Here is a 20,016-nt window from a genome sequence, read left to right on the forward strand (position 1 = left end):
GGTGGTGTGGTTGACATCAGGGTTTCGATTCTAGTGATGAAATACAGAAGGATATGAGTTTACAAACATTCAAGAAAATATACATACATAAATAATAATGTCGCTCTGCCAATGTATATCACACAATGCCAACCTGCTGGTCCGTAGTGGGGATAAAAAGAAAGGGTGCATACACGCCCTGGTCATATCACAGGCCAGATGGATAAGGCCGGATGAACAAAAGTTGACAGCCAAAAAGGGGAAATCTCAGGCAGGGAAAACACAAGCCCAAAGTAGGGAACTGCCGCAGATGGAGGTCACACACTCCCCGACCACCGGAGAGGCTGGGGGGTAACACAAAGGACACAATGACCAGCTGTGAAGAAAAAGTGATAATGTCAATACATGTTAAATAAAATGCTTAACAGAGGATGTATATAAAAAATAATGAGTAGAGTGTTCACTCACAGTGCTTAGATAAGCATACAAATCATCTGTGGAGGTATCCACCTAAGTTAGAAGCAGTTGGTTCACCAGATCTATAAAAAGCTGATCCAGAAAACATGATGTCAAAACTCCGAAAAAGACGGGAAAGAGAAAAAAATTTCTCTTTCCCGTCTTTTTCTGATCTGATCTTTTTCAGATCTCTAGGCACTGAAATTGTAAGATTTGTGTCCAAATATCGCTGTTAACCGTTGGCCAGGCAGACTTCCTTCAGATCTTTTGAAGGAAGGAAGTCTATTTTCACAGAAATTATATATTGAAAGGAAAAATCCCAGTCATCGTTGTCCAAGCTCCGAACATGCAATGTCTATCTCTCCCTGCATCGGTTTATGCTTAACACCAATCTATTTGATTCAAGTCACCCATTGAAGGAGCAAGGTGGGGTCTCAATCTGCCTCTGGTATTGGGTCTATTGGAAGTATCTGGGACTTGCTCCAGTTAATCTGGAAAGCTGGCAAAATTGTTCAGTAGAGTAAGGGTGGCATGTAAGGACAGATTTGGATCTTGCAAAAAGAGGAGCATATCATCAGCATATAGTGCTCTTTTTTTTTTCTTCTAGATAATGGAATCAGAGTCCCTTCACCTGAGGGTAACTGCTATAGGCATTTTCATTAAAGTGGATGTAAACCGGAAATGTTTTATTTATTTTTTTGATGTCACAATGTACGGTATAAGATTTCCTATCATCTGTGCCCAGTCTTGCCACACAGTTAATCCAGCTCTGAGCAATCCTCTTTTATTGTTCAGTGAAATAAAACGGACTTACAGAGAAAAACCTTAGTCTGTTCTGCCCCTTTGTTGTGAGTGACAGGTTATTTACATATCTCATGCACTATCCTGGAGACAGGCATTATTTTTTAATTCCCACCCCCACTCCTTTTCTGAAGTCATGTGGTTACTTTTCTGGATTTTGACTGGATGTTGGTGATCATAGCAGAATTGAGTGTAAGGAAAACATGCATGTTGACAAGGGGAGTGTAGAGGAGGGCGGGGAGTCTACTGACATCACAACTCCACTCACAGAGCTCCAAACAGACCCACCCACAGAATCTGCAGTTTTTAAGTTCTTATAACAGACAGAGGGGAGACATTTGACAGGTGAGGATACATGCAGGAGGCATGAATATCCTTATAGATCAGCACTATGGCAGTAGTTTAGAAAGGATGAGAGTGGGTTTACATCCACTTTAAAGCAAAAATCGTGGATGACAAGAGGCAACCCTGTCGAGTGCCTCTCTGGACCATAAAGAGGGAAGAAACCATATTTTCCAGCTTGATAGAAGCATTATGGCGTTTATATAGGATATCTAGCCACTTTAGCTCCTTGGTGCCGAGTGTATGCAAATATTCAGCCTCTCAGCGGCCGGGTCTTGCATGAGCGTCAACATATTTGCGTGAAAAAGCGCCAATAGAACTGTACCGAGAGCACACTCCCAGCACAGTTACCAGTGGCTAACTAAAACACCCATTCACATCTTGCGATCGTGAGCTTTCTGATAATGTGACCGCCGTGACAGCCAATCAGTGGTCACATGACGATAAGCCCCACCTCACAGCATTCTAAACCCCCGAAGGACCAGTATGCACCAGTGCTAAGGGGGTTAAAAAGAAGGCCCAAACCCCTTACACTCCAGTACAGCACGCTTGTAGGTCCAATCCACTGAGTAAAAGGACTTTTCAATATCGAGGGCCACCAGCACATGCCTGCCCACATTAGAATGCCATGACTGAATGTTAGCAAAGAGCTATCTGTGGATTTCTGCTGGATAAAACCCATTTGATCAGTAGCCATGAGCACTTAAAGCGGATGTGCCACTAAAAAACTATATTAAAAGCAAGCAGCTACAAATACTGCAGCTGCTGACTTTTAATATAAGGACACTTACCTGTCCTGGAGTCCAGCGGTGATCGCAGCAGATGACGAGCCGATCGCTCGTCACCCTGCTGCTCCCCCCTCCATCCACGGTGAGGGAACCAGGAAGTGAAGCGCTCCGGCTTCACTGCCCGGTTCCCTACGGCGCATGCGCGAGTCGCGCTGCGCCCGCCGATTGGCTCCCGCTGTGTGCTGGGAGCCGAGTGTTCCCAGCATACAACGGGGGGGGCGACGGGAAGCGGAGGAAAAACCCGTCCTTTGCCCGTATCGTAGGGCCGGAAGTGGGTGCAGATACCTGTCTGTAGACAGGTATCTGCACCCCCCTCCCCCCTGAAAGGTGTCAAATGTGACACCGGAGGGGGGGAGGGTTCCGATCAGCGGGACTCCACTTTAGAGTGGAGATCCGCTTTAAGCTATAATTTTATGACTTGAAAATTTTCTAATAAAAATACTTTCAAATAAAATTTGTAATTTTAAATGGTTTGTAGCAGTGACCACACAAAGGGGCAGATCCACAGAGCGAGTACGCCGGCGTATCTACTGATACGCCGGCGTACTTTCAAATTACCCGCGTCGTAACGTTGTTTTGAATCCTCAAAACAAGATACGACGGCATCTGGGTTAGATCCGTCAGGCTTACGTCTTCGTACGCCTTCGGATCTAAGATGCAATTCTTCGGCGTCCGCTGGGTGACGTTCACGCTGTTTTCCGCGTTGAGTATGCAAATTAACTATTTCCGACGATCCACGAGCGCCCGGCGCATTCCTTTACGTCATCTTTAGTCGGCTTTTTCCGGCGTATAGTTAAAGCTGCTATTTTGTCGCGTATAGTTACACCTGCCATGTTAAGTATGGCCGTCGTTCCCGCGTTTAATTTGAATTTTTTTTTTTCGTTTGCGTAAGTCGTCCGTGAATCGGGATGGACGTAACTTACGTCCACGTCAAAACAATGACGTCCTTGCGATGTCATTTAGCGCAAAGCATGGCGGGAAATTTCGGAACGGAGCATGCGCAGTTCATTCGGCGCGGGGACGAGCTTCATTTAAATGAAACACGCCCCCTACTCGCCGCATTTGAATTCCGCGCCGTTACGCTGCTTGAGATACACTACGCCGCCGTAACTTACGGTGCAAATACTTTATGGATTTGATTTAAAGAAAGGTAAGGTACGGCGGCGTAGCGTATCTCGGATACGATGCGCCGGGGCAGATCTTTGTGGATCTGCCCCAAAGGGTTCTAAAATGGACACAGTTTGCATTAAAAAACTGATAGGGGTAAATACTTCCCTACTTAAAGCGGGGGTTCACCCTATTAAAAAAATAAAAAAAATTTTTTTTTATTCTACCATTACATTCGGCATCGTAGCGCGAGCTACAGTATGCCGGTCTTACATTTTTTATCCCCGTACTCACTGTGCTATGGCTCATTGAAGATTCCGGGGAATGGGCGTTCCTATGGTGAGAGAAGGTGATTGACGGCCGGCCCTGGCACGTCACGCTTCTCCGGAAATAGCCGAAATAGGCTTGGCTCTTCACGGCGCCTGCGCATAGCCTGTGCGCAGGCGCCGTGAAGAGCAGAGACCTACTCCGGCTGTCTTCGGGGAGCGTGACGTGCCAGAGCCGGCCGTCAATCATCCTCCCTCTCCATAGGCACGCCCATTCCCCGCGGGAGTCGGATTCTTCAATGATCGATAGCACAGTGAGTACGGGGATTAAAAATTTAAGACCGGCATACCGTAGCTCGCGCTACGATGCCGAATGTAATGGTCTAATGATGTTAAGGAGGGTGAACCACCGCTTTAATGAACAAACTAAATTGTGTCTTAATTTCAGTGTTCAATTATTCTACTAAATATACTTCATTATTGAATGTCATTTTATGAGTTAAACTAGAATAATTGCAGTGTCTCTGTGGATCAGCTTTTTCACCCTCTGAAGACAATTTCAATGTGATCTTATAATCAAAGGCTGAAGAGTGTGGGGTATGGCCACCAAACTCCTAATAAGCTCCTTTGAGGCTAGAAGAACAGAAAGTGCCTCGTCGCGTGTGAACATGGAAAGTGCTCTGCTGCTTCTAATCAGGAATTTATATACTTCTTTTTTTTTTTTTTTTTTTTCTTAAGCTATGTCCTATTATCAACTTTGCTAATAAATCCCTTTTAGATAGGCAAACTTTAACGTATAGGCCTGTATTTTAAGCTTTCACTGTGTACAAAAAAGCGTCCCTCAAAAATTCATATCGGGACCCTCAAGTGTTTTTTGTTACTTGTCCCCCCCTTAGTTTGATAGCTTTTGGACACTCAAAGTTTTTTAAAAAATGTCATTTAAAATGATCGTGTGTGGGCTTCATAGCATTTTTCGGGTTCTGATTTTTTTTCGAACATGCTCTATTTTTTCACGACGTTTTAAACAATGTCGTTTTTTGGGTTGTAAAAAATGATCGTGTGTGGGCTTTAACGACTGGAAAAACCAGCGCATGCTCAGAAGCAAGTTATGAGACGGGAGCGCTCGTTCTGGTAAAACTACCATTGGTAATGGAGTAAGCACATTCATCACGCTGTAACAGACAGAAAATCGCGAATTGTCTTTTACTAACACAAAATCAGCTAAAGAAGCCCAAAGGGTGGCGTCATCCGCATGAAACTTCCCCTTTATAGTGCCGTTGTACGTGTCGTACGTCACCGCGCTTTGCTAGAGCATAACGATTGTGTGTAGGCAAGGTCGTTTTAATGATGAAGCTGAAAAAAACTTTGTTTTTTCTAGAGCCTGAAAAACTTTGTTTTTTACAACCCAAAAAAATATCGTGTGTACGCGGCATAACAGTTTATTAATACTTGTGTCTCTCAATGAAAAAGAAAGAAAATGGGCTTTTTGTACTTGCCGTAAATTCTATCTATTGGTGTTCATGCACGGACAGCTATTCCACCCCTCTGTGTCTATGATCATGTTCTTGGTATTGCTTTTCCAAAAAATGGAGGCATGCTGGGAGTAGGAAGGCTTATGCTGGGCTGGCCATGTTTTTTTGGGTTTTTTTTTGCTAGTGTCCAAATCCTCCTCAGTATACCCGACGGTGTCTGAATTTTTATGTCCCTCGAACTCCAGAAAATGGATTTAACAGTAAGAAGTGCATAAGTCCAATTTTAAAGCCATTTGTGTTCGGGGAGGGGGAGTTGTTGGCAATAAAAGTCCACCTACCGGTAGCCTTGGAAGAGCTGCTTTAACTATAGCCGAGTTTTAGGATTCTTACGTCTATGCAATATATACTGTATGATTAAGTAAAATTAGAGATACTTGTTCTCAAGGTGAAGAAGCTATCGTCATACATCTAAAGGTCTATTTATTAAGCATTCGCTGTACACCTCAAACCTCAAACATTCTCACAACAAGCATAATTTGTTCCGGAAACATGCTTGTAATCCAAAGCACTTGTATATCAAAGCAAATTTCCCCATAAGAATTAATGGAAATTTCAATGATTTGTTCCACAACCATTTATTCATAGGTCCTTCAGTTTATAGTCCATATAAAAAGATTATAGCAATGTGATAAGTTGTGTAACCATAAAATGTCTTTCCACAAATGGCAGCCTCCACAAGGGGATTAGAAGAAAAATCCAGCAGGAACTACAGAGTATAAAAGAGGAGAGAGGAGACTCTAAGTGTAGTAATATGGTTACATTTAATGAAGGTACAACATTTAGCAACTCACACGGTTGATGATTTAAAGAGGTACATCTTAAGTATGCAGGTATCTGGAGTTAATCTGTCCACATAGACCATCCTCCGTTGGCTCTCATCGCTGTCAGTCTGCAATCGTGACTTGGAAGACAACCCTGCAGTAGAGCGATCTGAAAGCGAGGCTTGAATCGCTTGTGGAGCGCAGCGTGGAAGGGATGCCATCGATGGCAGTGCGGAGGACGGTCTATGTCGACAGCTTTACCCCAGATGCCTGCCAATTTAGATGTGCCTGTTTTATTTATCAATCATGTAAGTTGCTAAATGTTGTACCGTCATTAAATGTAATCATATTGCTACACTTAGAGGCGCCTCTCTTCTCTTTTATACTCAGTTGTGACGTGACGCTACTTGTATATCAAGACATCGCCCATTTATAAAAAAAAATTGCTTGTTTTTCAAAACACTCTCAGCCCAAGTTACTCTCAGTCCAAAGTTTTACTGTAATTCACATTATTTGCCTTTCCGCAATCATTGGCTCCTAGTAGCCATAATGCTATATTTTTCCTATTGAGGTTTTTTAGGAAAACACCACATAGCCACTAGATGGTGATGACGATCATACGAAATATACATAAGCCCGGAATCACATACCTTGGCGCATAGTTATGCCGGCGTAGCGTATCGAATATACGCTACGCCGACGTAGTGCAGAGCGGCGAGCACAGTATTCACAAAGCACTTGCTCCCTAATCTACGCTGGGTTCCCTCGGCGTAACTTGTAAGTGGCAGTGGGCGTGAGCCATGCTAATGAGGCGTGACCCCATGTAAATGATGGGCCGAGCGCCATCAAGATACGAATAATGAACGAAGCATGCGCCGTCCCATGGATGCTTCCCAGTGCGCATGCGCAGAATCACGTCGAAACAACTGCCTAATTTACGTCGAATCACTGCCTACGACTTGAACGTAACCTACGACTAGCCCTATTCACTTACTACGTAAACTACGTAAAAAACGACGGCTGTGTTCCCTGGTGCAGCCATTTGCATTGATGCTGCTGACTTACACCTGCTTTATGAGGCTTAACTTTACGCCGGACGTATGACTTACGTAAACCGTGTATATTCGGCGTATCTCACTTATTTGCATATTCGAATCGTAAATCAATGAGAGCGCCCCTTGCGGCCAGCGTAAATATGCGCCCACGATATGACGGCGTAGGAAACTGACGTTGGTCGGATGAAGCCTATTTTCAGGCGTATCTTGCTTTCAGAGTCAGGCGCATAGATACGACGGCGCATATGTGCACTTACGCGGCGTATCTCGAGATACGTCGCGTAAGTGCTACGTGAATCCGGGCCATATTTAGCAAATTATGGGATTTATTTGTGGTGATTGTGTGAATGCTTGAGACATTCGCGCATCAAATTGCCATGCCAAAATTGCAGAAGGTATAGTAGTGAACCTTCCATTTGTATATTGGAATATTTTGCAATTATTTCTGGTACTGCTTTTTTTTTCTAATATTTATGCGGTTTGGCTGATTTTCTTGTTCTGAAACTCTGGTTAGATTTGTGATCTTCATCATATGTGATTTTTTTTTTTTGTGCTTAAATCATCAGCTATACTTATCTATTCATTTTCCCATAAGAACTTTTAAACTGATATTTTATGTTTTCTCATAGTGCCAGGACCCTGTGATCCTGAAGACTTGATAGATGGAATTATTTTTGCCGCAAATTACCTCGGCTCCACACAGCTACTCTCTGACAAAACTCCCTCAAAAAATGTGCGCATGATGCAAGCACAAGAAGCTGTTAGTCGAATTAAGGTGAGCATATAATTCCACTATGTAAACTTTATATTAAGAAAAAGGAGAGAAAAATAATATTCGATCTGTCATCCTAACGGGCAAAGTCCTTGATTAATTGCACAATGTATTTTAGAGAATAAATGCTAAGGTCGCCAATTGTAATGTCCAAAAAAAAAATATCGAAATTAAAAAAAAAAAAAATTTAAACTTATTAGGGAAACACCCCCAGTTCGATTTGCACCAGAACATGCAAACAGGCAAAAAATGTATGCAAACACAGTTAAAGTCTATGGGACACAAACATGAAAAATCAAAAATGCTAATTTTAAAGGGTTGTATGCAAGTTATTGCCATAAAAAGTGTATGGGGACCCCGGGTACTGCCCAAGGGGACATCATGTATCAATGGAAAAAAGTTTTAAAACTATTTTTTTTTCAGGAGCAGTGATTTTAATAATGCTTAACCACTTGACACCCGCACGCCGTCATATGACATCCAAAACGGGGACCTGTTATCCTGGGTGGACGTCATATGACGTCCTGGGCTTTGCGGGGGGGGATATCTCAATGATGCCTGCACCCGGAGGCATCATTGAGATATCATTTTTTAGCGGCGGCGATCCTGCGCACCGTAAGAACGATCATAGCGGCGGTTCCGCCGCTAGATCGTTCTTACAGGCGGCGGGAGGGGACATCCCCCCCCTCCCGCCGCCATCCGGTGCTTCTCCGGGCTCTCCCGTCCCACCGGGGGCCCGGAGAGATGATCGCCGTCCGCCGGATGTTCGCCATAGAGAAGACTGGTGACCATCTGGTCACCAGTCATCTCTATGACCGTCGGAGGCCCGGGCGCGATGTGATGACGTCACGCCCGGGTCCCCGTAAGTAAACAAACCGCAATTGCGGCTAGTTTGAATGAGATCTGTGAATTTTTTTTCACGATCTCATTCTTTCCAGCCTGCAGGAGAGATGTGGGGTCTTATTGACCCCGCATCTCTCCTTAAAGAGGACCTGTCACACACATTCCTATTACAAGGGATGTTTACATTCCTTGTAATAGGAATAAAAGCGATTGAAAAAAAAAAAATGTAAAAAAAAGTGTAAAAAATAAATAAATAAGTAAAAGAAAAAATAATAATAAAAAAATTAAAATGCCCCTGTCCCCGGTAGCTCGCGCTCAGAAGCGTACGCACACGTAAGTCCCGCCCACGTATGTAAACGTCGTTCAAACCACACATGTGAGGCGTCGCCGCGTGCGTTAGAGCGTGTGCAACAATTCTAGCACTAGACCTCCTCTGTAACTCTAAACTGGCAACCTGTAAAAAATTTAAGTGTCGCCTATGGAGATTTTTAAGTAACGAAGTTTGGCGCCATTCCATGAGTGTACGCAATTTTAAAGCGTGACATGTTAGGTATCTAGTTACTCGGCGTAACATCATCTTTCATATTTTACCAAAAAATTGGGCTAACGTTACTGTTTTGTTATTTTTTAATTTATGAAACCATTTTTTTTACAAAAAAAAAGCCGTTTGAAAAATTATTGCGCAAATACGGTGCAAGATAAAAAGTTGCAATGACCGCCATTTTATTCCCTAGGGTGTCTGCTAAAAAAACATATATAATGTTTGGGGGTTCTGAGTAATTTTCTAGCAAAATAATGAGGATTTGTACATGTAGGAAAGAAGTGCCAGAATAGGCCCGGGAAGGAGGTGGGTTTTAAAGCCCGGTATTGGAGTGGTTAACCACTAGCCGACCAGCCACCGTCATTATACGGCGGCAGGTCGGCTCTCCTGGGCGAGAGCCCGTAGCTATACGTCCGCTCTTCGAGCGGCCACTAGGGGGCGCGTGCGCACCGCCGGAGGCGCGCGTGCGCCCCCCGCTCGCCCCCGACTCCCGTGCGTGTGCCCGGCGGGCGCGATTGCCGCCGGGCACACGCGATCGCTCGTTACAGAGCGGGGACCGGGAGCTGTGTGTGTAAATACACAGCTCTCGGTCCTGTCAGCGGGGGAAATGCTGATTTTCTGTTCATACAATGTATGAACAGAAGATCAGTGTTTCCCCTAGTGAGGCCACCCCCCCCCACAGTAAGAACACACCCAGGCATACTTAACCCCTTCCCCGCCCCCTAGTGTTAACCCCTTCACTGCCAGTGGCATTTTTTATAGTAATCCAATGCATTTTTATAGCACTGATCGCTATAAAAATGCCAATGGTCCCAAAAATTTGTCAAAAGTGTCCGAAGTGTCCGCCATAATGTCGCAGTAACGAAAAAAAATCGCTGATCACCGCCATTACTAGTAAAAAAAAATATATTAATAAAAATGCCATAAAAATACCCCCTATTTTGTAAACGCTATAACTTTTGCGCAAACCAATCAATAAACGCTTAGTGCAATTTTTTTTACGAAAAATATGTAGAAGAATATGTATATCGGCCTAAACTAAGGAAAAAAATTTTTTTTATATATTTTTGGGGGATATTTATTACAGCAAAATGTAAAAAATATTATTTTTTTTCAAAATTGACGCTCTATTTTTGTTTATGGCGCAAAAAATAAAAACCGCAGAGGTGATCAAATACCACCAAAAGAAAGCTCTATTTGTGGGAAAAAAAGGACGCCAATTTTGTTTGGGAGCCACGTCGCACGACCGCGCAATTGTCAGTTAAAGCGTCGCAGTCCCGAGTCTTTGACCAGCAATATGGTCCGGGGGTTAAGTAGTTAAAGTGAAAAAAAAATTTTTTTAAATATCGTGCCTGGGGGTCCCCTTAATCTGCCTGTAAAGTGGTGCATCTGTCTGATGTGTTTTACAATCCCGCAGCAAAATTACATTTCTAAAGGAAAAAAAAATATTTAAACTTGCTGGCGGCTGTAAAGTATTGCCAGCTCCAGGTAATCTAGATAAAAGTCAAGAGAAAAAAACAGCATGGCCCCCCCCCCCCTCCAGTCCATACCAGGCCCTTTGGGTCTGGTATGGATATTAAAAAATTTAAACAGCGTGGGGTCCCCCTGAAAATCCATACCAGACCCTTATCCGAGCATGCAGCCTGGGGGAACTTACGTTCAACTCAAACATCGGGCTCATCCCTACCTATTATATACATTTGTAGTTCTATGGTGGCTTCTACATTGACTAATATATTAAAAAGCCCCACGCTGAGTCTGATTATGGGGATTGGAGGTAGCATTTCCCCAATTAACTGCCCTTTGTCTTATAAAGCTTGAAAGCTGAAGTATTATTGCTTAGGATCCTTTTACATGGGCACAGAACCATTTTTAATCCTCTGTTGATGGATGAAAAACAGACAGCAATGCATTCCTATGGGCAAATGGATGTAAACGGATCATCTGTTTACCGTTTGCCTGTATTTCATCCATCAACGTATGGACCCCTTTCACACTGAGGTGTTTTTCAGGCGCTTTTGGGCTACAAATAGCGCCTGAATAACACCTCCCCTGCAGTCCCAGTGTGAAAACCCGAGGAATTTCACACTGAGGCGATGCGCTGGCAAGACATTAAAAAAACTTCTGCATCTCTGGAGCGGTGTATACACTGCTCCTCCACCACTCCTGCCTATTGAAATTAATGGGCAGCGCTGCCGAACAGCCGCTGCAGCGAGTGGTTTTAACCCTTTTTTCGGCTGCTAGCGAGGGTTAAAAGCGCCCGCTAGCGGCCGAATACCTCTGCAAAAACGACGGTAAAGAGCTGCTAAAAATGGCGTCGCTTTACCGCTGACGCCTAGGTGGGAAAGCGGTCTTAGGCTTTTGATACTCAGTTTTTTTTACTTCTGTAACTGGACTAGTGGAAGGTGTTGTTGCACTGTAAACTAAATATATTGTAAACCACATTATAAAATAATTTTTGTATTTTTCCTTTTTTGTACTTTGCATCCCTGTTTTAAGATGCTTTATATGGGCATCCAATCACCGTGGAATTCATCAGAGCACTCTGTTGCTTTCTTCAGTGAATGCAACACTGTGCATGGAGTTTGGTGTTCAGGGCTCAATACAGAGGACTGAGAATAAATAGCATTAAATGGAATTTATTCAAAGTACCTCTATACCCCAACCAAATGGCATAGGAATAGAGGATTAGAGAGGATTGTGGTCTTTGTCATTCCCTCAATGTCCTTATTGTTGGGAAGTTGTACAAAGCCTAAAAAAAGGATCTAAAGGACCCCGAAAGCTTTGCATCTTCAATAACTTAAAGCGGAGTTCCACCCAAAAATGGAACTTCCACTTTTCGTATTCCTCCCCCCCTCTGGTGTCACATTTGGCATTTTTCAGGGGGGAGCAGATACCTGTATAGTCCAGGTATTTGCTCCTACTTCCAGGCATAGATAGCCTCAGTATCTGCCCCTCCTCCGTCCCCCGCTGTCTTCTGGGAGACACACAGGTCCCAGAAGACAGCAGGGACCTGTAAGATCACGCAGCGCGACTCGCACATGCGCAGTAGGGAAGCCAGGCTGTGAAGCTGCAAGGCTTCACTTCTTGATTTCCTTACCTTGGTGGCACCTCCATCCAAGAGCCGAGGGACAAATCGGTTTCGGGTGAGGACATCGCGGGCGCCCTGGACAAGTAAGTGTCCATATTTTAAAAGTCAGCAGCTGCAGTATTTGTAGCTGCTGACTTTTGGAGAAAAAAAAAACATTTCGGTGGAACTCCTCTTTAGACCCCTTTCACACTTGTATGACTTGTCCCACGATTTGAGACTACAAAGTAGCATGACAAGTCGTTTCCCATGATTTCCAATGACAACCATTCATATTAGTACAACTTCAAGGCGTGCCAACTTCAAAGTGGTCCCTGCACTACTTTGTTCCAACTTTGATGCGAGTTACACAGGCATTCCCTAAAATCGCGAAAATAACACGAGTTTGAAGTCGCACTAGTGTGAAAGGGGCCTTAAGTTCGCAAATAAAGGGTATAACTTAAAGTGGAGGTTCACCCAAAAACCTTTTTTTTTAACATTAGATTGAGGCTCGTTTTGTCAAGGGGAATCGGGTATTTTTTTTACAATTGAAGCAGTACTTACCTTTTTAGAGATGCATCTTCTCCGCCGATTCTGGGTATGGGCTGCGGGGCTGGGCGTTCCTACTTGATTGTCAGGCTTCTGACGGTCGCATACATCGCGTCACGATTTTCCGAAAGTAGCCGAACGTCGGTGCGCAGGCGCCGTATAGAGCCGCACCGACGTTCGGCTTCTTACGGCTACTCGTGACGCAATAGATGCGACTGTCGGAAGCCTGTCAATCAAATAGGAACACCCAGTCCCGAAGACCATACCCGGAAGCGGCAGAGAAGATCGCTCTCTAAAACGGTAAGTACTGCTTCGATTTTAAAAAAAACACCCGATTCCCCTTGACAAAATGAGCCTCAATCTAATGTTAAAAAAAAAAATTCGGGTGAACTTCCGCTTTAAACTCCAAACTTCCTGCTTCAATTGATGGCTAATACAGAGCAATACTCTTCTACTGCTAAATATTTACCATGCTTGGTTTGGGAAATCTTGCATTAGATAATTAATACAAGAAACGCAAGGATCTGTTGTTTTTCTGAGTTGAAGGGACAAAGAGGCATATACTACTAGCACATCAGCCTCATCTCATCTTTCTCATGGACACATATAAGTAAAATTCAAGCCATATATACGTTTACAACTGGACGCTTTTGAAATCCTTTGATTTATTACATTTTAGAGGTGTAGGATAAACTACAACTTGCAGCAACCCATAGTAACCAATAGGAATTCATCTGTCACTGCTCTGATCACATTAAGCTAAAATCTGATTAGTTGTTTTGGATTACTGCACTTTTCATAAAAACATGGATATTACCCTAGTCTTAGAATGCACTAAAACGTAGGAATGAAGGGTTACATTCCCTACATCTTCATTTGTACAATGCTGTATCCATATTTAAATATCACTTATCTCCATTGCTGTAATTTTATGTTTCACCAAGGGCACTTTTTGTTTGAGATGGTAAAAAAAAAAACCTTGTTTCCTAATTGCTAATTTGATGTAACCTGCTGGAAAGTCTACAGTTGTGATGCACTGCATTGACCAGAACTGGAAAACAAAAACATTTTGATTTGCTTTGTCATATACACCCTTGATTTTTCCAAGCCCACTATATCCCCATTTAGAATTATCATCTGTAATCTATTCGCTAACCATATTCCTGTCTCTGTTTATTTCATGCTAAGCAGATGGCCCAGAAATTAGCCAAAAGCAGGAAGAAGGTGCGGTACTATCTCATCAGTTTGATGTTATGCTTGTTTACATTTTAGTTTTTGCATTTTCTTTTTTTCTTTTTTTTTCTTTGTTTTTGGTTTGTAACTACCATAGTTTTCTCATGTTTCACAATTTGCTGTTTTTCTTTCCAAATAGCCATTTCCCCTCTTTTTGTCACTGGTCATCTATTCATTTCATCAGTCTTATGATAATTTATATACAGTTGGGTGAAAGATGACCATCAGAAATTGGTGGTAATCCTAGAGGCTTGTTAATTTGTTACATATATTCAGGCCTGTGTTTATAGTACTTTGCAAATACCATAGCTGTAACCAAGCATAAAAATGAAACTTAAGCATAACTTGACAAAAAGATGTTGGAAATACATGTTTCATTTTCTATTTAATTTGATGTTACATTTGCATTTTACTTACTAGTTTTGTTTGTGTGCTGGTTGTGCTTGTATTATTGTGCTTTTGTATAGAAGAAAAGTTGTCCATCGGAACAGTTCTGAAACCATCCTTATATATATATATATATATATATATATATATATATATATATATATATATATATATATATATATATATATATATATATATATATATATATAAATATTATGTATATGTATTTTTTATTTATTTTTTATTTGTATTAACCCAATCTTACAGTAAAATGCAAATCCCACATACACTGAGAGGGTCTCAGTAAAATCATGTAGTCTCAAAATGTAACTGTAGAGAAAAGTGTTAGATTTAGGCTTCATTCATGCGGGTGTACCAATCTGTACATCTGTGTCAAAGAGGCCTAAATCTAACATTTTCTCTATAGGTATATTTTGGGACTACTAACATTAGATGCTTTTTTACTGTGGAAGTAGGGGACCCAGATTGTATATGCAGATCTTGCATTGTACTGCAAGCTTTGCTTTAAAAATGTATTTACCCCGTATTAAGGTTATTTGAAATAATTCCACTTGTACTCTGTGTCCTGAAGTAAGATTATAAAGGACCTATCCTCCTAGCTGCTGTCTTTTTTTTTTTTTTGTATTTCAGGGGTCTCCAAACTGTGGCTCGCTGGGCACATCTGGCCCAAAGTTCAGACTCCCTGCAGGGTCAATCTGTGCTCAAGCTATGTCAGGTTGCAGGATCTGCGCTGCATACTAACCCCTGTCAGTATGCAGTGAAGGTCCAACAACTTAATGTGTTGGTTGATAGGACTGTTGGCATCATGGCAACCAATGAAGTACTTTGGTGCAGATCTGTAGCATCTCCTGGCTCCGTCCCCGCTTATAACATCAGTGTCCTTTACCGCTGTCATTTGGTAATCAACATGCCTGTGTAACTGCCAGGCAGGAGCTGGAAGCCAGTCTGAACTGTCTAATTGGTGTAAGGACACAGATGCAAGTGGGACACAAATGTGGGGGAGACTGCTACTGATGGGAGGGCTCTGAAGGGGGCACAAATGTGCTTTGGGGGCTCTGGGGGGGACACAAATGTGTGTTGGAGGCTCTTATGGGGACACAAATGTGTGAGGGGGAGTTCTGATGGGGACACAAATGTGTGAGGAGGGGCTCTGATGGGGACACAAATGTGTGAGGGGGCTCTGATGGGGACACAAATGTGTGAGGGGGAGTTCTGATGGGGACACAAATGTGTGAGTGGGGTTCTGATGGGGACACAAATGTGTGAGGAGGGGCTCTGATGGGGACACAAATGTGTGAGGAGGGGCTCTGATGGGGACACAAATGAGTGAGGGAGTCTCTTTTGGGGACACAAATGTGTCAGGGGGCACTGATGAGGACACAAATGTGTCAGGGGGGCTTTAATGGGGACACACATGTACATGGAGACTCTGATGGAGTCCAAATGTACAGGAGGGCTTCTGGCGGGAGCACAGATTTAAGTCCACCAAGTATGTACACTGGAAGGATCTGGCATTTAGGTGTGGGCGAGGGTACAGGTGTGCCATCCAGCCCTGCTTTCCGCAGCTTTTCAAAATACTATTCTATTCCGCTGCTGCTGATTCATTTATAAATAACTGGGTTTTAATCGGCCTGCGAATATAGTACATGTCAAATATACAATGTTGCCCTTGAAGTGAACATTTGGGAGGCCCCTGGTGTATTTTGATTTATGTAGAATTTATGTAGAGGAAAAGGGCCAGAATGCCAGCAGGTTTGTGTAGGCTTCTCTTGTCTTTAGAGTTTGGAAGACGTATGTGTACTTGTATACACAATTTGTGTGTTTGCTGCCCACTTATAATCAACAGCAGGTTACACAATTATGATCACAAACTGCTGGAAGCAAAAATTATGAAGAGGAAATAAAAAAATCAGTTTCACAATTATGTATTTTAAGGACAGTGTATAGTGTAAACTACAATCTGCATCTTTCTTAAATTTGAGTCCTTATTATTTTTTATTTTCTGTTCTGATAACAGAATTGGTGTTACAATTGCCTGTCATACAGCAAAATAAAAATTGTATTTCTTAGATTCTTAATGCTTTTTGTGTTCTATTTTTTAGGCTGCAGAAGGGGAAGCTCAGCCAATGACAGAAGTGGACTTATTTATTTCTACGCAGAGAATAAAAGTATTGAATGCTGACACACAGGTATGTATAAATCACTCTGTGGATCTTTTTGGCTAGTTTATCAGTAAACGACTTTACATTTTTCATTAAAAAGAGCCTGCCAGCAGTTATTTTTTTGTAGATCAAGGACACCGAGTCCTTGTTTTTATATATTCTGCAAATGGCGATAAGCGAAAGCATTATTGGAAAGGTTTTTTACTGTCGGATGGAGGAGGTGAGGTGTTTGGGCTGTAACACAAATTTTACAAGAATCGCTCGCAATTATTAACCTTTCAAAGTTGTATGTTATAACATTAAACCTTAGCTGTCATCTGGATTAATCTTTGTTGATGTATACCATTAGGCCTTGTACACACGGTCGTTCCAAACCGATAAGAATGGTCCGACGGACCGTTTTCATCGGTTCACCGCTAAAGTGGCCTGACGGCCTGATATGCGTACACACCATCGTTCCAAAAACCGGTCAGAACGCGGTGACGTCAAACACACGACGTGCTGAATAAAACGAAATTCAATGCTTCCAAGCATGTGTCGACTTGTTTCTGAGCATGCGCGGGTTTTGCACCGATGCTTTTCTGTACTAACCATCGGTTTGGACCGATCGGGCAGCGGTCCATCGGTTGGGTTTTGAAGCATGTTTTAAAATTTTGGACCGAAGGGCTATACACACGGTCGGTTTGGACCGATGAAACTGAACCTCGGTCCATTCTCATCAGTTTTGTCCGACCGTGTGTACGGGGCCTAACATACAAATTCCAGGCAGCCATCCTTCTTGCTCAGACACCTCTTTTCAGGCTTGGACTGGCATCTTAACTTAAAGCAAAAGTCTGGGTGTGAATATTTTTACATAGTTGCATTGGTCAAGCTTGGCTAGTAGTACATATGCATGTGTCAATATGTGGAAGATCCCTGTGGAAGATGGAAATCGCTAAAGTAGACACTGCTACCACAGTGATTGCCGATGGCTTAGAGTCTCCTACTGAGTGGCTAGTCTGCTGCTTAATGAACACAGTAGGTACCTTGCCAAGCACAGGTGCCAGTTTGAGAACTCCAAGGTGGAGTTTGTGATGTCACCGCCCCACCTCTCTATCTCATCCAGACAGAGAACATTTTGCGTGCATTGAGGAAATTTGACGTGTTCTCTGAATGGTCTTAATGCAGCAGAGCACAAGCTAGGCATGATACCCAGATACCAGTGGCAATCGCTATAGTAGCGGTGCCTACTACAGTGATTTCAAGCTTCCATGGGGATCTTAAGACTAGGTTTGATACATACATACTTACATTGGTCCAAGCTGGGCCAATGGAATTATGCTGCAATAATTAAACATGAACTTTAATTAATAATATGCTGATAGGTGTATAGAGCACAGAGGCAGCTCATCAGTGTGCTGCTTCTTCTTTCACTGTCCATTCACAGGCTGTAAAATTGAAAGACCTGAAAGTTTTAAATTAACTACAGCAGAGAAAATCGGTTCTCCTGCCTGCCAGACAGGGCTGCTCTGTATAGCAGTGTTGTGCAACTCCTTCTACACATGGGCATTTTAGTTGCAGCCACAGAATCCCAATTTCACAAATCGGGAGATTATTGCTGCTGTAATAACCAGGGCATATTAATGGTCACTGAGTCTATTTAAACTAGTGACAAGCTGACAGTAGCTGCTGCTGTGTGTAAATACCTGCAAAAAAAGAAGTTGCCTGCAGTTAGGAATGAAAGTCCGAGCTGGACATAGTCAGCTGATTTTTGCCACTGGAATCTGATGGCTGCATCTAAACACCTGTGTGACTGGATTGACACAAATAGAGATTGTTTCAACTGTCAAACTATATCTTTAAATGAACTTCATCTGCAGAATTGGGGTAACAAAGTAATGCATATGTTTTTGTAGGACAACCATTTTTTTTTTGTCTTACAACAATGATTTATCCATAAACCTAAAATTGCCCTTTTTTCTGACTTGCTTAGCGTTTGTATAAAAAACGTATTCTATTATTTGTCTTTTTTAAAATGATGCTAAAATTATGATTCTAGAATTTAATGCGCTATTTTACAAACTAAATAAAGTTTTTTTTTTGTTTTTTTTTTAATTTTGTGATTGTTTTAGTGTTGCATTAAAAATAAATTAATGAGCAAAACAAATTGAAACTTAGGAGCAAACAATTCGTGTAAACTAAGGGTTAATAAGGGTTAAAAACTTTTACTTGGCATGTTGCTTAATGCACATTGTATTCATTGAAGTTTAATCCCTTTGATTTGCAGATAAATGAAACTTGGTAGATACAAAAGTAACCCTGTTAGGTGGTCTATTTTTGACAGCAGTAGCTTCTAGTCAAGAGCTGCCAGCAGCGAGGGGGGGGGGACAAAAGGACGGGGTGTAAAACCAACTCCGTGTGTATTTTTGATTTGTTTGTTTTTGTTTTTTGTGTGTGTAGCACATCCAGTGTCCACAACTGGTTAAAATGTATTTTTAAATTCTACATTTTCTATGAATTGTGAAAAATATATCACATTCTTTTGAAGGAAGTTCAATGCAAATGAGCCCCCCCTCTTTTTTTTTTTGTCGTAACTTTTAAACTACAGCTTAAAAAGAATTCCTGCTTTTTGCATTAAATGTTTTCAGAGGACTCAGGCTGAAGTTCATCTTAAGAACTTCTTGAAAAAATCTTTGTTTTGGAGCTCTGGTCATAATAACCTTAACAGTCATTTCCTTATTGAATTGCTTAGCAGCATTTCAAACTATTAATGAAGGTAAAAATGATTAATGGTCATATATTGGAGTACTACAACAAAAGATGTGGAAAGTCTTTGCTTTCTTTACAAAGCAGCTACATCCTGGGTAGAAAAGCCTGTCCCCTGCCAACTTGCTGGGATCTCTGCAGAGGTCCGGCCCACCGCCTGCTATGTCAGAGCTAAAGGTCTCCAGTCAGCTGGGCGCTGCTCCGGTCTGGCTGAGCAGGAGGAATGTACAGGGTGGGCCATTTATATGGATACACCTTAATAAAATGTGAATGGTTGGTGATATTAACTTCCTGTTTGTGGCACATTAGTATATGTGAGGGGGGGAAACTTTTCAAGATGGGTGGTGACCATGGCGGCCATTTTGAAGTTGGCCATTTTGAATCCAACTTTTGTTTTTTCAATAGGAAGAGGGTCATGTGACACATCAAACTTATTGGGAATTTCACAAGAAAAACAATGGTGTGCTTGGATTTAATGTAACTTTATTCTTTCATGAGTTATTTACAAGTTTCTGACCACTTATAAAATGTGTTCAATGTGCTCTCCAGTGACATGCGGCGAGTGCTACGCTGTGGGCTCTTGCTGAATGAAGCTAGGACAGCCACTGA

General features: G+C 42.3%; 1 protein-coding gene across 2 annotated transcripts in view; it reads left to right on the forward strand.

Moving 5' to 3' along the window:
* The window catches only part of APBA1 (amyloid beta precursor protein binding family A member 1), a 229,755-nt gene that overhangs the window by 171,301 nt on the left and 38,438 nt on the right, over window positions 1-20,016 (forward strand). The window contains exons 5-7 of one of the 2 annotated variants that reach the window (XM_040356794.1): window positions 7,717-7,862; window positions 14,051-14,083; window positions 16,603-16,689. In XM_040356794.1, coding sequence (XP_040212728.1) covers window positions 7,717-7,862; window positions 14,051-14,083; window positions 16,603-16,689 — 266 coding nt within the window. The remainder of the gene's footprint in view (window positions 1-7,716; window positions 7,863-14,050; window positions 14,084-16,602; window positions 16,690-20,016) is intronic. The other variant, XM_040356802.1, reaches the window with a different exon arrangement.

This window comes from Rana temporaria, chromosome 1, assembly GCF_905171775.1.
Source record: "Rana temporaria chromosome 1, aRanTem1.1, whole genome shotgun sequence".
Taxonomy (NCBI): Eukaryota; Metazoa; Chordata; class Amphibia; order Anura; family Ranidae; genus Rana; species Rana temporaria.